Raw genomic sequence first — 27010 nt, 5'->3', positions numbered from 1 at the left:
AGCAGTGAGAGAAACCGGCCACTACCGAATGAAGTATCGTATATATGCTACTGGCAGTTGCATCGATATATATACCTAAACACACTTCGCGATCAAAAGGCGTCATCCCAAGCGCTCCTAATGCCAGACCGATCTTGATCCTACTCAAAAAGGAAGGCAAGAGAGCGTCACTCAAAACCCCACAATGGTAAAAGCACCAAGAAGCAAAGGTGATTAATGGCCCTCAAATCTTTGTATCGCTTGGTTGGTTGACACCCTCGCGAAGGTTGCCGAGTATGTGTACAACGCCGTGTCAAGGTAAGCAAGTCCAAATTAGCCGACTTTGTTGCGCGCATGTCTCAACCCACATGCTTAGGGGGCAACACCCCTCAGGTTTTGCCGGATTTGGATCATTAAAATCAAGAGCCTCATCGAAACGCAAAGATAATTTAGCCTGCAGCCTATCGCATGCGCTGACTTGCTGTCTAGTGCGACCAAGAGCAACCTACCTGTCTGCGGTGCCGAAAAGCTGGTCGGCAATGTCCTGGCTACCAGACTATAAGCTTCGTAGACGAGGGCCCATCAATTCGGGATTTATACAAGACGGACGATAAAGGCGAAAGACCTATCGATAGGGGGTCACCCCCATCATTGTTGACTTCTTCCGGTAGTAGACCTGTCAACTCTGCGCCTTTCGAGTATTTGACCCAGGAGGTCTCTCGTGAAAGTGGCACCAATCCGGTACCGGATAACAGTGGACGATCCCAAGACGTCGAGAGATCCGCTTTGGTGTCCATCTTGTCACCAACAGCATACCAATCCCAGCTGCTCTCATTGTTCCTCGGTACAGTTGTGTCGGATAACCCCGTGCACATCGCACCAACCTTCAATTGCCACAGCATTTGGCTTGCTCAAATGGCAAGTCGTACCGAAGTATCTTCAACCCTTAACCACGCTATCCGCGCCATATCGCTCTCATTTTTGGGCCGCCAAACACGGGACAAAAATCTGGTGCAGAACTCCCGCTTGATTTACGGTAAAACACTACTCAAATTGAACAAATCTCTCCAAGACCCAACAGAAGGGCTTGATTCCGACACTCTTAGTGCGACGGTTCTCCTCACATTCTACGAACTGCTGAACTGCACGGAACATAATTCGTGGGTCCGCCATGCGGGCGGGGCGGCCCATCTAATGCAGCTCCGTGGAGTGGCTCGGCACCGTACGGAGTTTGATAAAGCTGTATTTCTAGCCTGCCGATACTCGATAGTTTTGGAATCGTACCATACAGGGAAGCCATGTTTCCTATCGTTGGCGCCATGGCGGAAGTTATCCCAAGAGATTCACGACTCCTCGGCTAGTAAAAGTGCATTTGAAGACGCGCGAGAGGCATTCTTTCAGGAGATTGTGCAGCAGCCTGGGTACGTTATGGACGCGGTACACTACATGGCGAGTGGGGGTCGGGATCGCTCGGTGCTGCAGGATCTGGTCCGCCGAGGGCATATGCACAGGTCGAATCACAAAGCCATTCACAAGAAATGCGTTGAGGCATTGACGGAGGCCGGACAAGAACCCACAGAAGTACCATCTTCTGTCGACGACAAGGTGTTTCCCACCGTCTATCAGTACCATGGCATTCTTGTCGCCTCCTTTTTTTGCTGTTACTGGACGCTTTTGAAAGTCTTGAACATCGCTTTGATTGGGCTAGAAGCTAAGCTTTCAGCCATGGAATCGACCTTCCAAATGTCCCGGGAACAGATGACACCAGCCCAAAAGCTTGCAGCGCGCAACATGATGTTTTCTCGCGAGACCTTGACCAGTGTCATCGTCGAAGAGTCTACGCCGCCCCGAGATGTGGAAAGCGCTGCTCTTACAAGAAAGACCAACGTCACGAGCAGCGGAGAAACCCCGCAAATCTTGCCAGATCGGACATCGTCTTCCCCAGTTGCAGACGTGCCTATGAGGACTAGATCCACTGGATCTTCAACACCAGCAGCAACCAGCCCATCCGACTGTCCCACCATGAGCCCAAACGACACCGCAAAGCGACGGGCAATGTACATGGCCGAAAACAAACACTGCGCCCACCAGATCTGCAAATCAGTCGAAAATGTATCCACCGCGGCATTTCTGGGGCCCATCTTCATCATACTCTCATTGAAAGCGATCGGCAGAATGTTGGATAAACCGGAAGAGAAGGAATGGGTATTGCGTAAAATGGCGGCATTGGGGAAAACGTGGGGTCTTGCGAACCAGAAGCCAGATGTTGTGTTAGTATATAGAGCATGATAGGGTCGTCGGGCTATCAAGTGCAGGCACCCCCGGGCTTTATGCCAATGGGCAAGCCCGGAGAGGCAAGTCTTGCGTGGACTAGTATACTATTCAGCTGGCTTCAAGAGAGTCGGGTCGGCTAGGAAGCCTGTGGAATTACAAGAGAATCATGAGAGTATGACAGGTTCATACCCATTAATACTCCTGACTCCTGCGTTATCGTGTCTGTGGCAGGTATCACGGTATTTGCTGGATCTCCATAGACATCTGGACGCTTCGGCTTTAGTAGATGTACTCCGAGAGCGGACCTCCATCCAATCGGGGTGTTTTCATTCATTTCGCTCAGAAAATGTATCTGATCATTGGCAGAGAGCTCGCCTTCCCCATGTCCGTTCAACCGTCCCGCCGGGTGGCACGGCCTGGTGAATGACCGAGGACAACTTCCCTCTTCGCTCGAACGTTTCGGAGCAAGCAACGAGGAGTCATGAATGGTTGCACGCCTCTTGAGTACCTGCCGTGCAAGATAGATACTTTCCGAGGTACCTACATCAGCAATGCGGCTGAGTCGCAAGATCACGACACTAAGATCTGTTGCATGAGGCTGGCCGGCACCTCGACTTTTGGTAATCAAATGGACTCCCTTCCCACCCGTTTGCCACTTGACCGGGGCTCCGCTTTTGTGTGTATGTAAGTGTGTGTGTGTGCGGGGCTAATCAACGCTCTTACGTCACGATACAACAGCTTATTGGCGTGCCTGGATTATCCCATCTTCGCACGGATATTGGTTTAGATCCTTCTACCATCATTATTGGCCATGCTACGGGCGTTTTATCTCCATTGGAACGATTCTATCACCAACCTCGAAGGCGGAGACAATAATAGGTGGACGGCATTGGCATGTGGGGCGTGTCATATCCTTCTGCCGACTTAATTCATGCATCATTTGATCTATGCATGTCAGGTATGCATGATAGCTCTACCAATGGCTGTGGTGCCTCATTTAGGGGCTCGGCGATACCTTGGATTTGTGTGTGACTGGGATTAAAGTATGTTTGTATGACTCGCGTGAGAGAGGCCCATAGGCGCGGCCAGTAGAAGGTGGGAGAAGGCGGGAAAGCGGGAGAGTACCGAGAGTAGCTTCGGTCGGGCCCCTGCATCTGGCACCACGACCGATATTCCCTATCCCACTCCACATTTCCATTCCTCCAGGTGCCTCCTTGATCATCCGAACATGGCATCTACCTTTGATACTGCAGCTGATTTTACAATCTCAAACGACTTGTATGGCTGTGACTACATTGCTCTTCCATCCACGCTAATGGCATCTCATCGCCCAAAATCATGTGCCGAGGTTGGGCATCCACTCTTGCCCTTCCTTACTCCTTTTTTGATGGCAGCCACGACCGTCATAAAGCTATGTTGGGGCCCGACACCATGCCTGCAATCTCACCAACCTCGAATGACCACTTCGGAGATCCAACATGAAGCAAACACTAGCCTTGGCCTTATCCTTGGCGGCATTATGTCGTACAGCTCCAGCAGGTCTAGGCCTTAGCTTCGATAAGCGAGCGGGCTCCCTGCCTACGTTGAAATTACCATATGCGACATACCAGGCCGCCAATTACAACCCCGATGGCGACGTCTGCCTCTCTCTTCACACTTCTTTCGTGCCTACCTCTAATCTGTTTCACAGATCTACACCTTCAAAAACATCCGCTTCGCCGCCCCGCCGGTCGGAGATCTTCGATGGGCTAAACCAGCAGCGCCGGAGACGGAGACCGAAGTCCAAGATGGCTCTTACGGCCCCATTTGTATCCAAGCACCTCTGAAAGGGCCTCAATTGACGGGACCTGGCGCCAGCAGTCCGGTTGGGGAGGCTGCGAATCAATTTCTGGCGGGGATACCAGTCCCGTACTTTGCCAATGCTAGTGAAGGTATGTCCATGTTTCTGTCCCGCAGTAGATAAAAGAGTGTTGATCAAAGCATAGATTGTCTGTTCCTGGATATCTACGTTCCAGCCGCAGCTGTGGAGAACCCATCGGTGAAGCTACCGGTCGTATCTTGGTTCTATGGAGGAGCCTACATCTTTGGAGGCAAAGATTCTTTTGGAGACATACTGCCATTGTACGATGGGACCGGTGTACTGCAGGAGTCAGGCGGGAATGTTATTTTTGTCGCGAGTAATTACCGGGTAGATTCACCTTTCCTAGCCAATGTTCGCCCCTGTCAATTCTGACAAGAAATCAGCTCGGCGCCTACGGCTGGCTCGCCGGTACGACAATGGAATCGGACGGCCTCCCGAATGCCGGCCTCTACGACCAACGCGCTGCTCTCCAATGGATCCAGTCTTACATCTCCCTTGTAGGCGGCGACCCAACCCAAGTATCTGCTTGGGGCGAATCAGCCGGTGCAGGCTCCATATTGCACCAACTCGTCTCCTTTGGCGGAAGCCAAGATCCTCTGTTCAGCAAAGCAGTAATTCAGAGCCCAGCTTTTCAATTCTTATTTGACCGCAAAGGAGGTTTGGAGCAGACATTCCAGAATTTTACGACGTTAGCTGGATGCGCTGGTCAAGGCCTTGCTTGTCTGAGGGCTGCGAGCGCGGAGACTTTGCAGAGCGCTAATACGAAATTGAACGAGCAGGGCCCCGAGGGGACTTTTGCCGTTGGGCCGGCTGCTGATGGGAGTTTGATTCGGCAGTTGGCTGTGCTGGAATACGCGTCAGGGAACTTTTACAAAGACATCGACTCGTTGATCCTGAGCCACGTCTCCGATGAAGCCTTCATATTCGTCCCGTCGGACGTGACAACCGACGCCCAGTTCTCAACCTTCGTCTCTGAAGTCTTTCCACCTTACGGGCAAAGTGCTGGCGTGAACGCTGTGATCGAAGCACGCTACCCGCCCGTCATGAGCGGAAGCTCTAATTACACTACCGAGTTCGACCGCACCAAAGCTTTGTTGGCCGATAGCTCGTTCCAATGCAACGTCCGTTACCTCAGCGATGCGTACAACGGGATCAACTACAACCTTCAATACTCGGTCACGCCAGGCTTCCACGCTACAGATCTCCTTCCCACATTCTACGACCTCAACGTAGACTTGACAGCTCTCGGCGACAATGCACCATTCCCGCTCATCCCCGGCTTTGGTTCCTTCGCACAAACTTATCAGTCCTACCTCGTGTCACATGCGAGAAGTGGAGATCCGAATACCTATGCGAAGCTGCTTAATATACCGCCCGCGATCAACTGGCCAAAAGCTGGGAGTAGCAGTGCCGATGAGTTGACGAACGTTTTGAATGCGGGGGATTTGGGCTTTAGTGTGATTAGTGATAGTGAGACGACGAAGAGTGTATGCGGATTTTGGAGGGAGGTGGCCGCTGCAGTTACCAATTTAGGCGGTGAGTGATGCCTCGAGATTGAAACGGTCCTGCGAAAATTGCTGATCTGAAGTCACGTATAGGCTATGCGCCTCCAGGAAGCGTTGTGACGAGTACGATTGTGCCTGTTGCGGGCGACTCGTCTGCTAATTACTAATTTTGATTGACGCTTGCGGCGACGGAGTTAGTTTTTGATGAGAGTTTTCATGTACACTATATCCCTAATTCTTTCGCTCCCTATTTTATGTCCATAGCTCGTTTAGCATTCATTGTCCATATTCACACCTTCATATCGGAGCGATCAGGTGCCTTCTTGCTCCTTCCATGCACACTTCAAACTCGCTCTACCTCCTAGTGTCTCCATCAACTAGCCAGACCCCCCTAAGATCTAAAAGCCCCCCCACCATTCCAAACCATTCTCCTTCCGGCCTTTACCATTCATTCGCAGTGTGCTTCTCATTCGGCGATATCCTAATCGAAAGCTCGAAGCGGCGTCGCGAGCTCTGCATTCAACGCGCTTGACGAGGATTCGTGGTGGGAGTATTTGGGGTCTGCAGTACTGGATTTGCATGGTTCCTCTTTCGACTTTGTTTCGATGTCGTTCGTTTATGGCGTCGTTTACTAAATGAACTGAACAGACATGGCTGCGGAAATGTTGATGATGCATGAAAATAGCTCGTATGGACTTCCCTCCCTCCCTCCGACCCACCGCACAGCCCAGCGACGACGTGTACCTCCAACCCCCGTCGACACGGGGCCCACTTCTTAATCCGAACCCCTTTCCCACTCCTTGGCGGAAATCCGTCCCGACCTGGCCCTGGCCTGGGCAAGATAGATGCAAGGGTACGGAGCGGAGCGGAGCGGTTGGTTTTTATCATTGTTCTTTATTCACGGTTGTAGCGACTGACGCCGGCGTTCTTGCGTGAGGCGCGGTTGGCGGTGGGGATGGGGATGTGGAGGTTGCTGGGTTTCAGGGAGGGGAGAGTGGGGCGGAGGGGTAGAGCGGAGCAGAGCAGATTGGGGGAGGGGGGGGGGTTTTCTGGGGATATGGTGTGACGCACGTGAGTGTTGGGATGTGGCCGATGGGTGATGGTGGAGTACGGACCAAAAAGGGCCTCGTGTCACCTTACGGTGAACGGGGCTCTGCGCGATCGTATGCATTTATTTATTTGGAGAAGTTGCGGAGCGTCACGATCGAAGGGACGGAAGAAGCTCTCTGTGACTTGATCGAGTCGGAACACAGCAATGCTGTCCGGGAAGACGTCCACGTTGTCGCTGGCACTTCGGCGAGACTGACGCGGTCTCTTCATGTCATGCTCTCCGCTCCTGTCGTGTTCGGATTGTAATCATTCACGTTGCTCGTCTGCGCACAGAGCAGAGGCAACAGAATGGTAAAAAAAGGCTTCCCAGCGCAAAAGGCATGATGAATCGTTGAGAATTGAGACTTATTAGTAGCGGCATTACAATTGAGGGTAGACCTAAGCATACTTGTACTCGAAAGCATATGTCGAGCAAGAACGGGACAGCACCGATTTCGATAACCGCCAATGTGCGGTCATCAAAAAATTGGGAACATTCAAGGATCTGCCACCTCTTGCAATGTGGCACATTGGAGAATTACCAGACGGTGTCATCACAGTAGGGATGCGCTTGACGCGTATATACAACTGACGCGGGAGCCCATGAGTATGTTATGGCTCCTCATGCTAATATTCATGCTCATGGAGACTCGAAGCCCACCATTACGCAAGGCAGGAGTCTACATCAGTACCAAACCAGTGAGACAACTGTCGAGACGAAATCGATTCCAGAATCAGCAACCGGAGACGGACTTTTCCCCTACAAAATCACAACAGGCAATCTACTCAACTCCAGCCCCCCCAAGCGCAAGCTCCGCTGCCCTGGAGTAACGTGTGTTTCAAAATGCAATAGGCGTCCATCATGTGCGCATAAACAAGCGTAGAGGTCGATGGCGTTGCTTGATCGTGAGCGAAGTTTTGCGGGAGGGTTCTGCATGACTTCTTGATGAAAGTTCTAGTCGAAACGAATTGTACTGTCTGTGTATCTTTATTCAGGAATAAGCTATAGTTCTGTCTCAAAAATTAAAATTAAGCTCGAAAATCATGTCTTTCGAGTTTGTAAATTTATTTATAAGTGTTGCGGTGGGGACAAACCGTGATGCCAAGCTTTTGCAAGAGTCATTCACACGCTAAATTTACCCTCTTGCGCGTCGACTGCAGACTCTCGAGCCTCTCGGCAGCAGAGACCATGACGGACTACAACATGTACCTTGGCGGACTCATGGCAGACTGTCAGAGGAGCGTGCAACGCCCTTCCCACCCGCCCGAACATCCCACTATACCTACTCAACACTTCGCGACACCGCCAACCCCTCTCCCTTCCTATTCATTCGAGGAACCACAGACCATTGCGCCTCGACCATGTATCTTTAGAAACCTACCGTCCACAGCTGCTGACCCTGCGGCCTATACTTCTAGGAATATACCGCCTGCAGGCACTGCATTTCGACCTTATGTCTCCAAACACCTAACGCTCCCAGCTGCTGGCCCTCGACCCTATGCCACCAAGGACCGACCGCCTGCAGCTGATACCGATCACCCCAATGTCAACAAGAACGTCCCACCTGCTGCTACTGCCTCTCGATCTGCTATCTCTAGGAATCCACTCCCCGTACCTACTGCTCCTTCGCCTTTCGTTCCTCTATTTCAACTACCTATCGTTAATTCAATATCCGCTTGTGCTCCGCAAAAGATCCATGAACCTACAACCCCGATTGGTCAGGCAGCACCGAGGCAAGACACGCGCAAAGGTTGCAGCAAAGAAGAACCAATCAAGGTATTCCCCATACGCTACAAGAACCTGACTCAGAGTGCCATGAGAGAAGAACTCAGAGCACGTGGCCTACTCTGCCATGGTAAGAACTCCGACCTTGTCGAGCGCTTGGAAAAAGACGACGAATTCCAAGCCAAGCCGAGGACAGCCGAGAATTACGATACACTGAGTCCGGAAGATACTTGCAGTCTTTGCGTCCGCCGCTGTATCCCGTCCCAGGGTCTGGTTTCATCACTTAAGGACCGCTTGAAAGCTCACGACAAAAGGAGAAATGAGACAGATGCTGCCGTGCCAGGACTTAGCCCGTCAATAGTTTCTCGCGAGCTTCTCTCTGCTCTCGAAGTCAAAGTCAGCCAAGAAATGCCTGAAGAGAAGCAGCTTGTGCAGAAAGCGAAGAATGAACTGGCCTCAGTGACAGAAACAGCGGAGAAGATCGATCATACGGCCGAAACCGTGGCACTCACGAAACCCATGAAACGTGTCGAACACAAACCAATCAATGATATGCTGCTGGGTCAAAATATACATAAAGCGTGCAATGACTGCCACAACAGACATGTCAGCAGTATACCTACGATCCAATTAGGGCTAGCTGACTTATGCCACAGCGTCGTTGTATACATGACATGAACGGCAATGAGGACCCTGCGAGAGCCATTGAGCCTGCAATTCCAGAACCGACTGGTTTTGAAGCGCACATCGAAGATAGAACGGAATTCATAGCTGAGGAGAAGCCAACACTGGCTGTCCAAGAAGTCGCGCCAAAACGTACTACAAGACTTCGTCTATCACACCCAAGAGTATCGGCTTCTCAAAACGACAAGAAGCCAACAACGGCTATTGAAGAATTGGCTGGAACACGTGGCACAAGATCTCGCGTATCAGACCCAAAAGCATCGGCTTCTCCAAACGAATCGAGAAGATCAGCACAAACTGGGCTTATGAGAAAGGATGTGAAAAGGAAAGACAATGTGCCAAAATCTAGGCGAACTCAGTTGTTGTACCAGCCGAAAGACGAAATCATCCTACTTCAGATATGCCTCAAGTTGAAAGATGTGGTTGATTGGGGAAATATTTCGGGCTTCTGGAACATGGTGCAGGACACGTTGCAGCTGGAGACGGGCAAGCCGTATAAGAAAGTCAGCCGTCATGTCAGAATCCTTGTTTGTAAGCGGCATGCTGAACAGCAGGAAATCGAGCAACGGGGCAAGATCTCTATCTCTAGGGTCAGTGCAGGATGCAGGCCGCTTCTGGACAAATGGATCGCGGGGGCAAACGGAACACGTCATGTCTCGCCAAACACCTCAATTATACCCACCTCGATCGAAGACGAGGACAACATAAGCCTTGGTAGGGTAGGAAGACAGCAGCTAGATCCAGACGACTCTGTGCTTGAAGTACAGAAGAGATCCGCTACGGATGCCTGGCTAGATACTTCGTGTGACACTACGCCATGCAAAACGCTCGAGCTTTGCACCTCCGAGCTAACCTCTAGTACAAGCAAATCTTGTGCTGACAGTGTAGGATGCTGGAGCCTGTCGGGTTCTAGCGTGACGAGTGAGAGTAGCCTTGAAGACGAGAGTGAAGACGGGGACGACATGGAGAGTGGAGACTAGTACTCTACAAGTGTCAAGAGCGGAAGTGAGGAGGATCTTGTGACTAGAGGGAGTAGCGTCACATCCCCTGGCCTGGTAACGAATCTGAGTCCCATCAAATCCAAACATGCACCACTCTTTCTAGCACATTATCCTACCCGCGATAGACAGTAAGAACAGCCAAGAGCTTAGCTGAATTATCAGAAGCATGAGCCTCGAAATGTCCGATATTGATTAGAGTCTACCGTGAACCATGCATCATTTTCACACGAAGGAGACGGAAGCGCTGGGAGACACAAGCTGCGTCGAGCGAGGAAGAAATTCATCGAGGCCTTCAGCTGAAGGTGAGATAAGATTTTGTAGCAAACGTGATGCATAGAGGGCGAAAACCCTTGATGAAATCGTAGAATCCGCTAAAGTCGTCTCTTACAACTCAGACGCAGTACCAGAAGAAAGCGACGGTTTTCACAAATCTTTCTTTCTGTGTGTTCAACTGTTTCTGCTTAAGATCCTTTGACAGCAAGAGTCGATTTGTTTTGATTGATAAAGGAGGAGAGCTTTCTCCTGTTGTGAATTGAGATTCTCGCTACGCATGACTTTTGTCTCTTCCACCTTCTCCCTGCAACAACATATGCTATTGACAAAGTCAAGACTACATGACCACGGAGCTCAAAAGACTTCGGTAACTAAAACAAAGCGCTAGATAGCCTGACCCTGCCACACCTGCTCATGGAGTAAGCCTCCTGCCTCGGTTTTCATCCTTTCCCCATGTATCAGCCGATCTGTCAGCGGTTTGGCGTTTCTGAAGGTGCAGTTCCCCCACAGATCTCGCTGTCGCCCACGATACCGTCTTCTGAGGTACAGGTGCTTCTCTCGGGGGTAGCACCGCATCCGCTGTCGCGGCTGGTCCTCTCGGCCTCTTTTCGCTCGCTCGTGTTTCTGACGTTGCTTGTACCCCGTGCCTCGAGTGTCGATGTCCTCGCGCTGGTCTTCCTTCAGACATCCCCGTGTCACCCACCCTTGCCGCCGTCTTCTCTTGCATCGTCATGCCCTTCCAGAGGTCCAGATGCAAACATTCGGCTCCGAAGCCACCCCAGCTCCACACCGCCTCCGCCAGCCTTTCCGCCATCGCCACACTCCTATGCATGCCTGCCGTGCAATTGATCAGGACCGCGACGCAACCTCCCCGCGGTTCGCGCTTCATCCTCTGCTCAAGCTCTCCCAAGGCCCGGTGAAACTCCTCCTCGTTCGCGGGGACGGAAAAGAAGTTTTCGGCAACCTCTCTGTTCCGCCCCGTGAATTCTTCACAGAGGTGCTTTTGAGGCGGCTGATGTTTGGACAAGTCCAGTTCAAGGATGAGAGGGCAGCCGTGCACCTCCGCCGATCCGTAAGAGAGACCGAAGGTGATGAAATGAACGCATTGGCGAAGGCATGGTCCGTTGCCTTTGGGATGGCTCACGATGTATTGCGTGACAAGCACATTCGCAACAGGCATGATTTCTCAAAGAGGACGGTACAGGCGACAGGGACTCGGCCTGTCCCCTCGTCAGCCTAGAGCCAAGCTGCGACCCAGGAGTCCGATTGTCGTTCTCGTGGAGCGCGGATTTGGGAACGATACGAAGTGGGTAGACCCTAATCTGCCATCTTCGAGCAACGAGGGACGCAGGTTTACGTTTGCACTGAAGATCGCAAGCCGCGAGAAATCCAGTCGGTTTCAACCTCTCGTACTCGTGACTTGCTCGTAGCGCCGACTCACATCATCTTGGGCGGTTCGGCTGTGGCAACCGAAACAGACCAGAGACCAACCTGCAACGGACACGGCCGAAACCTTCCCCAGTTCCTCCACAACTTCGTCGCACACTCGGGAAGCGGGGCTGTCTCTTCGAAGCTCACCATGGTTCATTTCTCGCCTGCAAGGTATAGACAGATCACCTTAGCGCCACTCGAAAGAATGCTACTGCCTCGCATTCCCCCCTCGAGAATTCGAAACATGAACAGCATCTGCCCAAGATCCGTAGCGCGGTTTGGACCTTCCATGAGCCTGTTGCATAATCAGCCGCGAGTGCCTCGCTCCGGGGAAATATTCCCTGATTGGCTGACCAAGACGAACACTGCCGCCTCGCTGCACCTGCCCGGGCCCATCCAGGAAAGAGATCCCCCTCCGAAGCGCTTACTCCGCCTTCTGGAATCGTTTCAAACCAAGCCGCAGTCAGATGGCCGCTCCCCGAGCCACTAGCTCCTCTAGCGTTTCATGGTCATGGTCGTGCTCGGCGGGTGTTTCCAAGTCATCCGCGAGGGAGGCTTCGCTACCCTTCGCGGTAACTTTGGGAGACTCATCCTGCGCCTCCTTCATTTCCGTTCTTTCCAATCGGCAGCGTTCCCGCATACAGGGGGGAATCAGCATTGTGAAGCAGCCCGCACGTCTCCGTCCTGGAAAGTATGGCTTTTCAAATGGGTGGAAACATGTATCTGCGATTGAGGACGGCCTTCAGGTGTCTGTGCGATCCTGGCTCTTTGTCGCAAACGTAGTCTGCGACCACATCCTTCACGACTTCGGGGCTGCGCTGTGTGGCGCGTTGACCGATTTGGCTTCTTTTCAATCTTGAAGTTTTCTGGGTCTCGATGGGTACTCTCCAAGGGAAAATGACAGTTGTAACTGAATGAACCCTAGATAAGTGTTCCTTTTAGTGAAGGAAAAATAATTTTTCCCTGCTTCGAATGGCCGTTATTCCGAATTCCCCGAGACGAACAGTCAACTTTTTACGGTTAATACCCACAAAGTGTGTCAACATGGAAAAGAAGAAGCCTCTAGGGTTCTTTTCTCCCCTTGATGCACCACTCTTGCTCGATCCTCTTACACAGATACGGATCCTCTTCCCGAGAATAACTCACTCAGCTGGGCCCTCCACCCGTAAGCATTCCCTTCACTCCCTCCAAAAACCCTTCAACCCCACCAATATCCCCTCAACAGACCCCAACTCCTTCCCTTCCCACTCACGACTCCCCCGCCTTCCCTCAACTCCCCAGAATCCGCCACCCTCCCCCGCCCACTTCAACCGCGCCGCCAATCCGCCCCAGGACTCCGGATCCAAAGCGTCGAAATTCGGATCGCACCCGTTGAAGTCCTACAGTCCAGGCGCGTCGCCAAGTAAAAGTGACACTTTTCAAGAAATCATCCCAAATGCTCTGATTTTCCTCTTTTAACTGTGAGTCCGACGGCCGCACGTCTCACACCCTACGCTCCCTGTATCTTCATTCGCGCATGTTTTTTTTTGGGTATTCATCAAAGTGAGTCGGCTCTTCCTGTCAAAGGATGTTAACGAAAATGGTCAAGCGCGTCGAAAACACTTTTCGTACAGGTAAAGTGACGAGTTTTGGGGGGATCGGTGCATCAATCTGGCAGGTGATCTCCGCAGGTGAAGACTTGTTTCGTGATCTGGTTAACCATCTAGGCCGACGGTTCGACCGTGATGAGTACACGTCTCAGAGGTATATTACGAAGCAAAGACTGAGGGGAGAGACTCACTGACGAACATCCATTCTGATCTTTTATTGCCGCCGCGTTGAGAGATAGTGCGAGCTTGTCCTCGTCCAGGTCGTGCGACCAGTTAGTGTCGCAGCCAGTATATATCTCATCTTCATCGCAACAACATTTGTCATCTTCCTCATGAGTCTTCGAATTTCGCTATAATTCTCTAGTATGGAGCTGAATACTCGTCGAACTAGACTTGACAGTCTTGAGGGCTTGATGGTAATGAGGATGGGGGTTGCGTGGCGGAGCATTGGTCTCCGGTATAGTACAGAGGGGTTTATCCTCATTGGCGGACACAATCATCGAGCTTCCGAGGTTGCTACAATCCGGATCCAGCCATTAGGGGCGGTTCAAACAGAAAGCGAAGAAGTCGATCTATGTTTGCAGCTGGTCATGTCTCCAGGCTTACCCCCCAAGCACCCAAAAAGGATAGCCTACGAGTGTGCTGCTGTGGGCTGCTACATATATTCAATTTTATCAGTAAGTGACAGCAGTTGATGAGGTTAGCAGCGCATCTGTCCTCGAAGCGATTGGTGTTTGGACACCGCCGTTGCGATGGCGCTTGCCGCCATGACTGTCTGCAGACCCCTGGACAAACTTCTCAACGTGCGAATATATTTCGAGGCAAAGGTCGTGTTTTAGGCATCATTCCTTTTGTCTTGTCACTGAAATCGCGGTAGATTATTGAAGGACAGTGAGTTCAGAGACGAAAATGATGCATGGGAACATGAGAGCAGATACTCAGAGTGCGACAGAATGACTATCACATAAGAGTAACACTTGCTTCTTCCAACGGTCTCTCATCTAGAAGCAGAACTTCAGTCTGCTTTTATTCTCTCTGCACTACGACTCGCATGTCTCCCGAGACGATTAGTTCTTTGAATCGTATTTCATGAATGTGATTGCAATTGAACCAGACAACGCGCTTGACCCACAACTGTCCATGTAGTAAGATGAAAGCTAGCACGGCTTCAGACTCTGAACGACTTCAGTCATCCAGGATTATGTGAACTCCAGATTCGTTTACAGAAGTAAGCAATCTCGTGAGATTTGACGAGAAGGGAAGCGTGGGGGCTCCCTGTGGAACCTCTCGGTCCTCAGCTGAGTTGGTAGTCCATATAAACACACCCATGGAGTCACGCTCCCCTGTTGCTGGTCAGACCATGTAGGCACCAAAGGAGACAACGAAGTGCCTCACCAATGATCGCCCAACCAGGGGTGTGCTGAAACTCGAGACAACATAACTCTATGTAATCGGCAGCGAGCCAAAGGTCCTGAAAAGACGCAAGGTCCGTATCTGTATAGTCGTGGTGACTGAGGGGATCTTGGCCAGGCAGTGAGCCACGAGGGAAGGTCTCCAGCATGACGATAGCAAGGGTGCATTTGCCTGACGGGCTCTCCGTCAGTGCCTGCGCGAAATTTCTGAAGCTCAGATCATGACTGACCGACACTGTATCTCCTTGGTGTTTGCATTACAGGATTCGAAGTGTAGGGCATTGCCCCGGGTGACAAAAACTCGAATTCGGTATCATGATGCTTTGTTACCTCAACAGTGTAGAGGCGTTGAACTGTGGCACGGCAATCCTCATTGTTATAACCATCGCCAACCCAGTCAATGGATGTAGTACATTCAAAATGTGATTGGCTTTGAAGTCCTCCAGTCTTTAGGCAAGAAGGGGCGACAGGTAAAGCGCGTATGTTCGCACCACAGGCAAGGCAGGTGAACACAACGGCGAACAAGACAATGGTCACGAGCATCGTGGCAGCGATGCCTATCGAGTTGCTACATCCAGAAATGCAGTCTCGAGCGTTATTTATGCTGGGTGATAGCTGCCCCTCATGCGCTGTCCCACGGGGGCTTCGCATCGCGCGTAGAGATCATTTGATCGGCACCAAGATCGCGAGTGGGGTGTCCTGAGGGCAGTTCATGGGACCATGATGCAAGATTCTGGACTGGACGCTTGATAAGAGGCTTCGCGATCAAATCAGAATCCGCTTTATTTGGCTGTTCATCGGTTCTCCCTGCATTGCTTGCCATATCTGGCGTAACATCAGCGGCAGGACCACCTGTTTGGGATGATACCCTGCATTCTTTGCAATATCTCGCGCAATCAATAGCCATAGGGCCAGCTGTTTGGAACGACGACCCATATTTATTCGGATACCTGGGCGGCACGACTCTCCGGACGCCTCAAAAATTATGGGACCAGGTGATGGTTCTAGTCGCGAGGGTAGACTTTCTGTAGCCAGTGAATGAGTTCAATGAGACCTTCGCAATGCCATGGTCCTTCTAGGGTCTCCTCATCGCCATCCTGCGAGTCCATCGCCGCCGTGAAGCGGGAGCCAAGAATCTCGGCTAAGCGAAGTCTTTGTAGAATGTTTTGCTTCCTAGCCCTCTCATTCATGACACTTGAAGGGATCACTTCGCAAGCTTAGTACAGATGGTATGGATTGGATGTGGATTGGCTGGCCAGTCGTAGGCAAAAAAGAGTTCGCTCTTGCTCGTACGGAAACCATGGTCCTCCGAGAGGCAAGACAATAGCCCCCTCGATCATGTCGGCAGCGTGCCTGTCGATGCTTGGGTCTACCGTTGGAGGTACAGCTTCTGGGTATTAGACGGCGAGGACGGTGACATTGTGGAATCATGTTGTGCTACCCTTTCTGGCCTATCTCAATCAGCGACATTTACATGCCCGGTCCTGGTAATGGAGCATACATGGCTTAATACGGGTCCACCGTATATCGCATACCGAGACATGCGGTCACTGAGAACACGGAGGAAGATTGCTGAGCGCATGAGCTTGGTGACGCGAGGGGCTTTCAGCTGTATAAGTAGCATTTGGCCACCATGATTGATCTGACGCCCTGCAAAAAGACAGCGTAGTATAGTACTCAGCACTTTAGCACCACTAGGCACCATAAAGTATTGTACCGTAGGTTTAGGCACTTCTGGCACCGAGGCATCTTTTGCCGGACCAGTGCCAAGAACTCGCCTTTTCCGGCTCCATGAGAAAACACCGCTCGAATGGGAGCTGGTGGATTTTCCATATACTTGAAGCGGAGCAAGCAGCAGAAAGCCAATTCATCCGCGCCGCTTCCTCTGTCCCATACTGCTATCTGTGATTCTTGGATACCTGTAAGCCTCCAAAGTCGCTGTGGTGCGATACAATGCCCTAGCTTCAAGCACGCAGATTGCTTCGCAGGAAGTATGACATCCTGTCTGCTGGTCACAGAATTGGTGCTACGCAGGCTCCATTCATGAATATGACCACCGGAGCTCTCAGAACCAGCCCAAAGTCCTTTGAGGAATTCCGGGAAGCGCTTCGCCGCGGCAGCGCACTTTGTCCCAAGCTTCTTTGTCAGTATAGTCACTACTCTTCCTTTCTATTGCCATTCATTATCTTTCCTTGTGCTCGTAAACATTCATCTAGTATGATAAAGCCGCCTGTTTTACGATGAATGAAAAACAAGAAAGCTCAATAAAGAGAACGGATAAACAATCAGAGATAGACGAACCCGTTCAGCTCATGTATCAATGCCATTTCTTTCTTGTTTCGCTATGATTGGGAAGAGACGATTCGAGATAAGGAGCCATAATCAAACACAAGCATCACGACAGACTCGGTCCATCTGTGCATAAATATCATACATACCCTTACTGTCCCAGTGCCAACAATTACATCCCATCAAAAAAATCGTGGTTCAGTTCTCAGCATTCACCCTCATAGCGATCGATTCGCTTCCCTTTTCCTCTCTGATCGGCCCTTTACATCAAGATGCGCAGCCGCTCACTTGTCAGCAGTGCCCTGGTAGTACGTTTGCTGTTCACAATCCCACTCATTACTCGAGGCTCTTTCGCAACAAACACCACCACCGCTCAAGACGGCGACACCTTCTTGGGCATTGCGTACAGTGCTGGGATCTCCGTGGAATCCCTCGAAGCCGCAAACCCCGGTGTGATCGCCACTGATCTGTTCGTCGGTCAAATACTCACCGTTCCCGTCAATGGACAACCCGCTACTGATACGCCCGCGTCTAATGCAGCATCATCAATAGCGACAGCTCCGACTTTGACAACCTTGGCCACTTCTGCTAGCTCTCCAGTGAGTTCCAACCCTTTGCTAAGCGGCTCACTGTCGGCGACTCTATCAGTATCCCCAAGCGCTTCGTCCACAGCGGCTTCTTCTTCAACTCCCACAGGTGTCTCATCCACGTCGACCTCTCCGACTTCCACGAGTGTCTCATCCACAGTGCCATCCACAGCTATCACCAGTATTCCGTCCTCGACGCTTTCCTCTACTGTTACCACCACCACGAGCAGTTCGTCCTCGGTGGCTTCATCCACGACTTCCACAACAAGTTTGCCCTCATCGACTCCTCCAGCAACTTCCACAAGTCCCCCTCCACCCCCATCGTCTGCCCCACCAACGAGTACAACAGCATCGAGCACTCCTAACAGTCCGCCCGCCCCTGTTAGCTGCAGGCCGAGTCCCACAGGCAGTTACCATGACGCTACTCAGGTCCAACAAAAAACCGACGGCTTTTGCAGCGCCAACAAGAATGTGCTACTGACGGTGATCCAGAGCGATAACGGAATTCTAGACGGAAGCAGCCAAGGAGACAATCACAACCAGGGTTCAACACTTGACGAAAGTGGATATAACATGACAGTCACTGCGACACCCGGTTGCTCCGTTGACAATGCTACCGTCATGTACCCTCTACCTACAACGCTCGAGTTCAATTGCACTACGCTCCTTTACAATGCTTGGGAGACATGTAAGTAGTTGGCTGCTACGACCCCGTCCAAACTTGAACACTGATAGGTTTCCAGGTTACTCTAACGACGGTATGGGAGGGAGTATCACTGCTGGGTGCTTGACATACAATTTCGATCCTGACCCATGAATGCTCCTCTGCTGGGTGCTCGGGACTGGTCCGAGTATGCATTCGGTATTCGATATTTTGTAGTTTGGTTTGTCTGTTGCTCGCTATCATTTGTCTTGTTTATCAGTCCACTCTTCGCTACTCGTGACGTGATTGAAGTTCGCTCGAATTATGCCATGACGTTTTTTTGGTACAGAGGTGCTGACAGAAAAGAGGCCGCATTGCTGAAGGCTTCTTGGGGTGGTGAAGGAGTATGAGAAAATAAAGGGTGGTCATTCGCCGACGAATGGGTCAGGATATGAGGCTGTTCATGAGGTGACGAAGGAGGTTGGAGGAACAGAAAGTGCGGCAGTGACGAGCACTTTTAATGGCATTTCGACGTGGGTGAATGCTTCCTAGCGGTTGCTCCTCTTTCTTTTGCCATTTTGTCTCACCTTTCTTCTGCAGTCGCGCAGATTTGCAAGCAGCAGCATCACTATGAATTAGAAGTGGATGAGGGGCTCTCATTCCGCTATCATTGAAATCCTTTGTCCTCTTCGTACTCGGCAGGCAAGGGTCGCTGAGTACTGTCAGGCTGTCAGCGTGGATGGCGGTACCCCGTATTTCGGAAGGACACCGTCATCGCACTATTGGATTACTGGCTGACTTTGCCGTCCGACCAGTCTCGAAGCACGTCGCAAAAGCTGGGACAAGTCAGAACATGAAGCCGAGGTCGCCCCTTTTGATTGTTTCCATTCTCCCGGTCCTTTGCACGTCTTCTGACTCGGGTATACTTTCCGGAGGCGTTTCATGCCTTTGAATTAGCCAAAAGCATGGCTAAAGTCTCCATGTCTGTAGCCAGCATCGAGCACGCGACTTTTTTTTCGGTTCGGCCAATTAAAGCAACAATCAGACATGGGTTCAGATGTCGGATCTTACCACGTGGAAGGTGTAATCCTTCGGCGACCAATCGCCGATTTGTTCGAGACTTGGGCCCTTTACGATCTACTCTACTTTATACACTGTCGGTTCTCATCGGCCAATGACTGCAGGAGGTTGAAAGGCAAGGGTTTGGCGTCAAGGAGAGGCTGGGACCCTTCCTCACTTCATTTCCATCTTCAATTTGACTTTCCATATAGGGTTAAGGTGTTAATCCGGGGAAACCAAAGGCCCAGACCTGCAGCGACTCTGCTTCACCCAACAGCTAAAGAAACTAAGGTAATGTAGGTTCACTCCACTTCCTGCCCGACGCTTACCGAGCGCCAAGACTGCCAAGATCACCAAACCACGCAGATCGCGGAGATGGCCGAAACGGGCGCTAAAATTCGGGGTTCAGGGACCAAGCTCGAAACCAGGAAATCACATCGTTCTCCGAAGGGAGCCCAAACTCATCTTTCTCTTTTCTGTCGGCACATTTCCTATTACGTATGAGCAGGAAGAAGTGAATTCAAAAGGGCAGGTGTGCAATTTACTGTTCTGACAACGCCCCTCAGCATTGTAGAATCTTACACGAGACGGTCCAGATGAAGAGACGGAGCTAGAAAACCGTCATGCGTGCGTCTGGATCTTCTTGAAAGTAGCAAATCAAGCTCCAAAGGCTTGCGAGCAGCTGCGGCGCGCTTATTATTTCCACCACTCACAAGGCCGGATTCAATGTTATCTCCTTGAGCTAGTGACCCAAAAGAAGCGGGGAAATGGGCTAGACGCGGGGGTTCGACTTTTAGAAGGTCGGCTTTTGCTGACTCGACCATTCACTTTTCCAATTACTTCCTGCACCTAGACCAGCTGACATCCAATCACAGCTCAATACCGTACGAGCTAGAAAACGGGGCGTGAAATGTAAATTAATTACCACCCACACTTCCCCCCCCCAACCTCTGCCAGAATCCATCTGTGCGTCGTGTATCACGTGTATCACGTGTATCGAGGGTGTCAAGCAGTGATACTTTACAGTCGGCGATACTAAAGTACCTTAGCGATACGAGTGGATCATCCAATTGATCATCATGGTTGCACCACATGATCAACCGGCGGCAGTCATCACGGACTTCACCTTGACGAGGTTACCTCGCTCGCTTTGGCTTTTCTTCGGCCTACCAACGGATTAATTCTTAAGGTACTGACTGTACTACTTACCCCCTTAGCAGTATGCGGGGTGCGGGAGGCGTTTGATAAATAAGTACCTTAGTGTCTTGTCCACCACACACATATAATAATAAGAACCGTCGGCCCCCCTGCGTCGACCTTCTCAATCTCTCCTGTACCTCACCTCTCTAAACTTTTACCGCTCCAAGGTACTTCCAACTAATATCACCGCCATCATGCCTGGAGGAGGAGTAGCACCCGTTGTCATTACTGGCACGGCGGACACGTCGCGCCTCGAGGCCCCCATCACCATGAGGGCCTACTTGATCTGTGCCTTCGCGGCCTTTGGTGGTATCTTCTTCGGCTACGACACCGGCTGGATGGGTGGTGTTCTGGCCATGAAATACTTCATCCGTCAATACACCGGCCTGCCTTACCCCGACCCAAATGATGCCGCTGCTGTCAAGGCTTTTCATTTGCCTGCAAGCGATCAGTCTTTGACCACCTCGATTCTATCCTGCGGCACCTTTTTCGGCGCTCTCATCGCCGGGGACATTGCCGACTTCGTTGGACGTCGAACCACCATCATTTCGGGCTGTTTCATTTTCAGCGTTGGTTGCATTCTCGAGACTGCTTCCACCGGCCTCGGTGTCATGTGCGCTGGCCGTGTTATTTGCGGACTTGGTGTCGGCTTCATCTCTGCCATTGTCATCCTGTACATGTCCGTAAGTAAAACCCCAACCAGCTCCCACCGTATCACCAAGATCCTGACAAACTGTCTAGGAAATCGCACCAAAAGCTGTCCGTGGTGCGGTTGTGGCAGGATACCAATTCTGTATTACAATCGGTATCCTCCTAGCCAATTGTGTTGTCTACGCAACACAAAACCGCGACGATACCGGCTCTTACCGAATCCCAATCGCTGTCCAATTCCTCTGGGCTATCATCCTGGCCATTGGTCTCTTCATCCTGCCAGAGTCCCCTAGATACTTTGTCAAGAAGGGCAAGCTCGAGTCTGCCGCGCTGGCTCTGTCCAAAGTCCGTGGACAGCCAATCGATTCCGACTTTATCCAGGATGAGCTGGCTGAGATCATTGCCAACCACGAATACGAGTTACAGATCATCCCACAAACCACATGGCTAGGCAGCTGGACCAACTGCTTTTCCGGCAATATCACAAACGGCAACAGCAACATCCGTCGTACGGTAGTTGGTGAGTCGCCATGGCCTTCTCTTGATAAGCGCAACGACTGACACCCACGTGCTAGGCATCCTCATGCAAATGATGCAGCAATTGACCGGTATCAACTTCATCTTCTACTTCGGAACCGTCTTCTTCACCTCCCTCGGCACGATCAAGAACCCCTTCCTCATCTCCCTCATCACGACCCTCGTCAACGTCTGCTCGACTCCCATCTCCTTTTGGACAGTCGAACGCTTCGGTCGCCGCAAGATCCTCATCATCGGAGGCACAGGGATGATCATCATGCAATTCATCGTTGGTATCATTGGTGTTACCGCCGGCAAGAGCTCGAGACATGACAGTGCTGCTGTCTCGGCTATGATTGCCTTCATCTGCTTCAACATCTCCTTCTTCGCCGCGAGCTGGGGCCCGTGTGCGTGGGTGGTCGTTGGAGAGATCTTCCCTCTTCCGATTCGATCCCGCGGTGTCGGTATCTCTACTTCGTCCAATTGGTTCTGGAATTGCGTAAGTTTGAGCCTTTATCTACGAATAGGTGATGTCGTTGATACTGACCATGACAGATCATTGCCGTCATCACTCCTTACTTGGTCGGTACCAACAAAGGTGACGCGAACCTCGGCGCCAAGGTCTTCTTCCTCTGGGGCTCCCTTTGCTGCGTCTCCACCGCCTATGCATACTTCCTGGTTGTAAGTTATCATACTCTCCCCATGAGCATGCCGCACAAGCTGACACGTCACTCCTCAGCCCGAAACCAAAGGTCTCTCCCTCGAACAGGTCGACAAGATGATGGAAGAGACGAACGCCCGGCACTCCGCCGCCTGGAAGCCCCACTCCACCTTCGCCGAGGAGATGGGTCTCACGCACAAGGGTCTCGCTCTGGACGTGGCACCGGAGGATGTCCACACTGCCGTTGTTGAAAAGGTGGCCGTTTGAGAATCGATTTCACATGTTTGGTCTTGGAGAGGGGGAAACCGATGGGAGGTACGCGTCTGTAAATAGTCGAGTAGTATACCCTAGTTGCCCGTCACGCTTACTGCCCTACTCTCGTCACACATCTTTTTCGTTCCTCCGTACTACAAAGACGCAATCTCCAACAATACCTACCCCAACGATGCTTCCATGAACGCTACCCCGAGTCACCAGCGTGTGCCCTGAAACCAGACATGAAACCCCTCCGTCCCTGCTCCTTTGCCCATCTCCATGCACCCCCCCCTGGTCATTTCTCTCTCCGGCACCAACCAACCAGCCCAGCCTACATCCCTTACAGGTCGCAAGTCCACCCACGGAAATCCTCAACCCGGCAGGCAGGCAGCATCCGCCCCCTACCCCTAGCGATCCACCCCCGTCGCCAAAAATCCTGCCACACATGAAAAAAACTTTCGCCAGCCCCGGTTCCGGATACTGCCCCCGGTTCCTCGGAATGTCTCAGAGGGGTTGTTCGTCTTTGGTTTCGTCCTTTGTTTGATTTGTTTGTTTGTTTGGATGTTTGTATCACATCCCATCACATCACATCCCACCCTTTTCAACCGTGACGCGCGACGGGGTTTGACGGGGTTTGACACCAAGCTCGCTTGTGACGGGTGGTGGGTTCGGCGACTAGAACAGTAGAGCCGAGGCGAGTCAGGCTGGTGGGTGGGTACGCGCGTATATGTGTGTGTACGAGTACGTTGTTGGGATTGGTCCATTTGCGGCGCGGGGGGTTGGATGGTGGATGGTGGATGTGGTGCTTTATTTGTATGTTTGTATGTATGTATGAATGTTTGTATGTATATGCGTTCGCGCTTTGCGTTTGAGACTTTGATGTTTAGGTTTTTCTTGTATAATGGAGGAACCAGGGGGGGGATGGTGCTGGCGTTGTTGAGAAGGTCTCGTTGCGGTATGTGTGTGTGTTTCGGATGGGGGGCTTGGGTTGGGTTGGTGTGGTTGTGGCTTCGTTGGGTATGCGGTCGCTGATACCCTGCCTGTATATATGGCGTCATGGCCGCTTGTATGCCTCTTTGTCTTCTTGCTCTGTGGGATAGGATTCGTGGCGGGGTTTTGGCGTGTCGTGAAGGCCTGGTGGGCGTCTCGGTTTTTGATTGGTGTTGGTTTTCCGTCTGGAGTCTTCGTCGTCGTCGTTGTTGTTGTTGTTTGGTGGCTGCGTTTTGTTGCTGCGTGCATAGTTATGCAGTCGCCTGAGGCTTTCGTCAGAAATTCCATCCCTTTGTCTTGAGAAGAAGGCGTTGTTGTTAACGAGGGTTCTTGGCTGGGTGTCGATTACATCTGTGGGACTGGGCTTAAGATTCTCTGAAGGGAATGGACGGATGCTATATTCATACTGGGCACATACGGAAGGCGAAAGCGATGCCGGCCGCCTGTTCTGTTCGAGAGAGGGGGAGGCTAGGCCTTGCCGGCGAAAGAATCAGTTATCGATATGAATCAGCACATCATGCTCGCTCGGCGACCGTCTTGCACGTTGAGCTTCTGATGTACATACATCTCCAGATGCATCACGATGAGAGAAAACCCGGTAGCAAATAGCCACGAGTGACCAGGCGTCGACTTGCATTGATCATGTTCCAAATGGGTAGAGTCTCCGAACACGTGTGTGTACGATAGACCCACTGCAAGTTCCAGCAACGTGCAGTCATCGTGTTACTTCCGCGGCTGCAGCTTCTTACAGATCCCCTTACTTCTGGCCCATCGAAACGGTCGATGCACATGGGTAGGCGATGTACTATATACTCAATTTCATTCCTTCACGTTCCGTCAATGTCCTTGATCATTTTCGGATTCTTAGCTCCTTGATTTCCACAACTATCTGGCTCGAGGCCCAGAAGCATTCCACAATTATGTTACAGCAACGGTCCAACGCGTCCTCCTCACCGGCGCAAACGGCTTCCTCGGAACCCACATCCTCTCTCAACTCCTCGCCTCCAACTTCTCGGTCCGCGCTATAGTCCGCTCCCAGAGCAAAGCCGACCAGGTGCGTTCCGACCATCCCGCAGCCAGCCGGCAAGATCTCGAATTCGGCATCGTGCCCGACATCACCGCTCCCGGTGCGTTCGATGCTGTTGTCAAGGCTGACCCCCCTATTGACTTGGTCATTTATACCGCTTCCCCCTTTTTCTATGAAGCGGTTTCGGACAACTTGAAAGATTTTCTTATCCAGGCTAAGCAAGGCACTGAGGAGATCTGAAAAGCGGTTAAGGCGCATGCGCCGAGTGTGAAGAGGGTAGTTGTCGCGAGTAGTTGTGCTGCTGTGTTTGATTTTGCCGCTGGCGATAACGACAGGATGTATACTGCGGGTGACTGGAATCCCTCGACATGGGAAGGATGCTGTGAAGGGTGATAAGGGCGTGGGATATAGGGCGAGCGAGAAGTATGCTGAGAGAGCCGGTCAGTCTTTTCGAGATCGCATTATCTGATCCCTATATGCTTTAGGCCCTAACGACAGCGTTTCCCAGCATGGAACGACGTGGAATGAGAGAAACCTGCTTTCGATCTGGTCACTTTGTGTCCGCCAATGATCTGTGGACCTCCGGCCCATCACATCCCCAGCCTTGCAGATTTGAACGAATCCAACGCGTGCATTTAGATTCTCTTTGTCAGTTCGTCCCGAACCGTAGAGCTGCCGCCAAATGGACTTTACCTGTACGTAGACGTGAAGGTAAGTGGTTCCTTCTACATCATCATCATCATCATCATCATTCACCTACCGGATCGAAAAATCCCCATCTTTAACGGCATTTGCTCGAAAGATCCCAAGTTCAATCAAATCAAACCACAGGACATCGCCACAGCCCACCTCCGCGCCGCGACCGTCCCACAAGCCTCAAATGGGCGCTTCATCGTCTCCCAAGGCCAGATCGGCAGCCAGCAGATCTCGGCTCTCCTCCGCCATAATCTACCGGCGCTGGCCAGCCGCACCCCGGAGGGCACCCCCAGCACGAGCTCTTTGCCCGCAAACGCGTATGGCGCGGACAGCTCGCCCGCGGAGCAGGTCCTCGGGGTCGAATTACGGAGCACGGCGGACACGTTTGCGGAGTTTGGGGAAATGGTTGGTGGCGGTTGGGGCACGGCGGTCTCGAGGGCTGGAGGCGGTGGTGATTATGTTCGCGGTTGGCTTGTGTGGGATGAGTGGTGCTGGATCTGAGCGTCTGCTATTCAACCCAAGGTATCTTGAGCCACATTGGTGTCAACTTGCAGGTATTCGTACAATCTGCATCACAAGCTCCAGGTTCAAAAAAGGAAGCTCAGACATCAGCGCTGGCATTGCCTTCAAATACAACGTCAAAAGCGGCAGGATAAACCAAGCTCTTACCACTAGAGATTTGGATTTACCTAAATCCGTAGAAGGGGGAACTGTGCTTGTTGGCATTGATGTGACACATCAGGCTCCTGGCAGTATGGACGGCGTCCCAAGTATCGCTAGTGTTGTGGCAAGTATCGATTCGAAGTCTTGTCGATTACCTGGAAGTCTGCGTTGTCAAGAAAGCAAAGAGGAAATTGTCAAAGATCATCGTGAGATGATGAAAGAGCGCTTGAACGTCTATATGAGCAAGAACGCAAATGGGTGAGCACAGAGAAATAATCGTCTACCGCGATGGTAAGTGATGTAAAAGACAAGATTGAGATATATTGCTGATACAAGACTCATACATCAGGGGTATTTGAAGGCCAGTCTGATGATGTTTTGAAAACAGAGCTCAAGGGAGTACAGAACGCATGCGGAGATCTCGACAATCCTGAAGACATGCCCAAGATCGCTATCATCATAGTGGGCAAGCGTCATCATACCCGGTTCCATCCCGCAACAAAAGGCAAAGCCGACATCGTGAGCAACTGGACCCCTCCGAACGGTACGGCCATCGACAGAGGAATCACAATGGAGCGTCTTTGGGGTTTCTAAACACAAGCACATGCGGCTCTGGAAGGCACCGTCAGTAACAGATCAATACCCGCTTTCTATGACCAAGTCGAGCGATTGACTCACTTGTTGTGCCGTCTCTATTGCCGAGCCACCAAGGCCGCTTCGATCTGTCCTCCCGCTTACCATGCGGATCGTATCTGCGCCCGCGGGCGTTGCTTTCTCAATGAATGCCTCGACAGAGAATGGGCCGAGGATTAAAAGTTCGAGATCAAAAAGGCGCCTTGGACGAGAGGAGCCCACGAAGAGTAGAGGTTAACCACCACATGCGGTCCTCTACCGCTGTATGAGGCGGCGCACCGACAGCATGTAGTTGGAAGACTCGATGTTCTACATC

General features: G+C 51.6%; 8 protein-coding genes across 8 annotated transcripts; 6 read left to right on the top strand and 2 right to left on the bottom strand.

Annotated features, from left to right (window-relative positions):
* Positions 1-184: 184 nt before the first annotated feature.
* On the top strand, positions 185-2268 carry HO133_006427 (uncharacterized protein; the record flags this gene model as incomplete). Its single annotated transcript, XM_037297325.1, has 3 exons — positions 185-209; positions 266-273; positions 469-2268. The coding sequence occupies 3 exons, from the start codon at positions 185-187 to the stop codon at positions 2266-2268; spliced, it is 1833 nt and encodes a 610-aa protein (XP_037147450.1).
* A 1463-nt stretch (positions 2269-3731) lies between these two features.
* On the top strand, positions 3732-5786 carry HO133_006426 (uncharacterized protein; the record flags this gene model as incomplete). The annotated part of the gene is made up of 5 exons (XM_037297324.1): positions 3732-3890; positions 3944-4184; positions 4239-4441; positions 4498-5650; positions 5713-5786. 5 exons carry the CDS (start codon positions 3732-3734, stop codon positions 5784-5786), a joined length of 1830 nt encoding a protein of 609 aa, XP_037147449.1.
* Positions 5787-7897: 2111 nt separating this feature from the next.
* On the top strand, positions 7898-10098 carry HO133_006425 (uncharacterized protein; the record flags this gene model as incomplete). The annotated part of the gene is made up of 2 exons (XM_037297323.1): positions 7898-9040; positions 9091-10098. 2 exons carry the CDS (start codon positions 7898-7900, stop codon positions 10096-10098), a joined length of 2151 nt encoding a protein of 716 aa, XP_037147448.1.
* A 706-nt stretch (positions 10099-10804) lies between these two features.
* On the bottom strand, positions 10805-11572 carry HO133_006424 (uncharacterized protein; the record flags this gene model as incomplete). Its single annotated transcript, XM_037297322.1, has 1 exon — positions 10805-11572. The coding sequence occupies one exon, from the start codon at positions 11570-11572 to the stop codon at positions 10805-10807; it is 768 nt and encodes a 255-aa protein (XP_037147447.1).
* A 5825-nt stretch (positions 11573-17397) lies between these two features.
* HO133_006423 (uncharacterized protein) lies at positions 17398-18323 on the bottom strand (the record flags this gene model as incomplete). The annotated part of the gene is made up of 3 exons (XM_037297321.1): positions 17398-17580; positions 17604-18086; positions 18285-18323. The coding sequence occupies 3 exons, from the start codon at positions 18321-18323 to the stop codon at positions 17398-17400; spliced, it is 705 nt and encodes a 234-aa protein (XP_037147446.1).
* Positions 18324-20796: 2473 nt separating this feature from the next.
* Positions 20797-22697, top strand: HO133_006422 (uncharacterized protein; the record flags this gene model as incomplete). The annotated part of the gene is made up of 5 exons (XM_037297320.1): positions 20797-21285; positions 21344-21773; positions 21829-22268; positions 22325-22450; positions 22509-22697. The coding sequence occupies 5 exons, from the start codon at positions 20797-20799 to the stop codon at positions 22695-22697; spliced, it is 1674 nt and encodes a 557-aa protein (XP_037147445.1).
* Positions 22698-24317: 1620 nt separating this feature from the next.
* On the top strand, positions 24318-24942 carry HO133_006421 (uncharacterized protein; the record flags this gene model as incomplete). The annotated part of the gene is made up of 2 exons (XM_037297319.1): positions 24318-24347; positions 24544-24942. The coding sequence occupies 2 exons, from the start codon at positions 24318-24320 to the stop codon at positions 24940-24942; spliced, it is 429 nt and encodes a 142-aa protein (XP_037147444.1).
* Positions 24943-25384: 442 nt separating this feature from the next.
* Positions 25385-26655, top strand: HO133_006420 (uncharacterized protein; the record flags this gene model as incomplete). Its single annotated transcript, XM_037297318.1, has 5 exons — positions 25385-25397; positions 25505-25864; positions 25953-26202; positions 26330-26352; positions 26411-26655. The coding sequence occupies 5 exons, from the start codon at positions 25385-25387 to the stop codon at positions 26653-26655; spliced, it is 891 nt and encodes a 296-aa protein (XP_037147443.1).
* Positions 26656-27010: the final 355 nt, after the last annotated feature.

Source organism: Letharia lupina (genome assembly GCF_014066315.1).
Source record: "Letharia lupina isolate WasteWater1 chromosome Unknown contig_24, whole genome shotgun sequence".
In the NCBI taxonomy this organism is placed as follows: Eukaryota; Fungi; Ascomycota; class Lecanoromycetes; order Lecanorales; family Parmeliaceae; genus Letharia; species Letharia lupina.
Note: the sequence above shows the minus strand (reverse complement) of the source record. Positions and strands in the feature narration are given on the sequence as shown.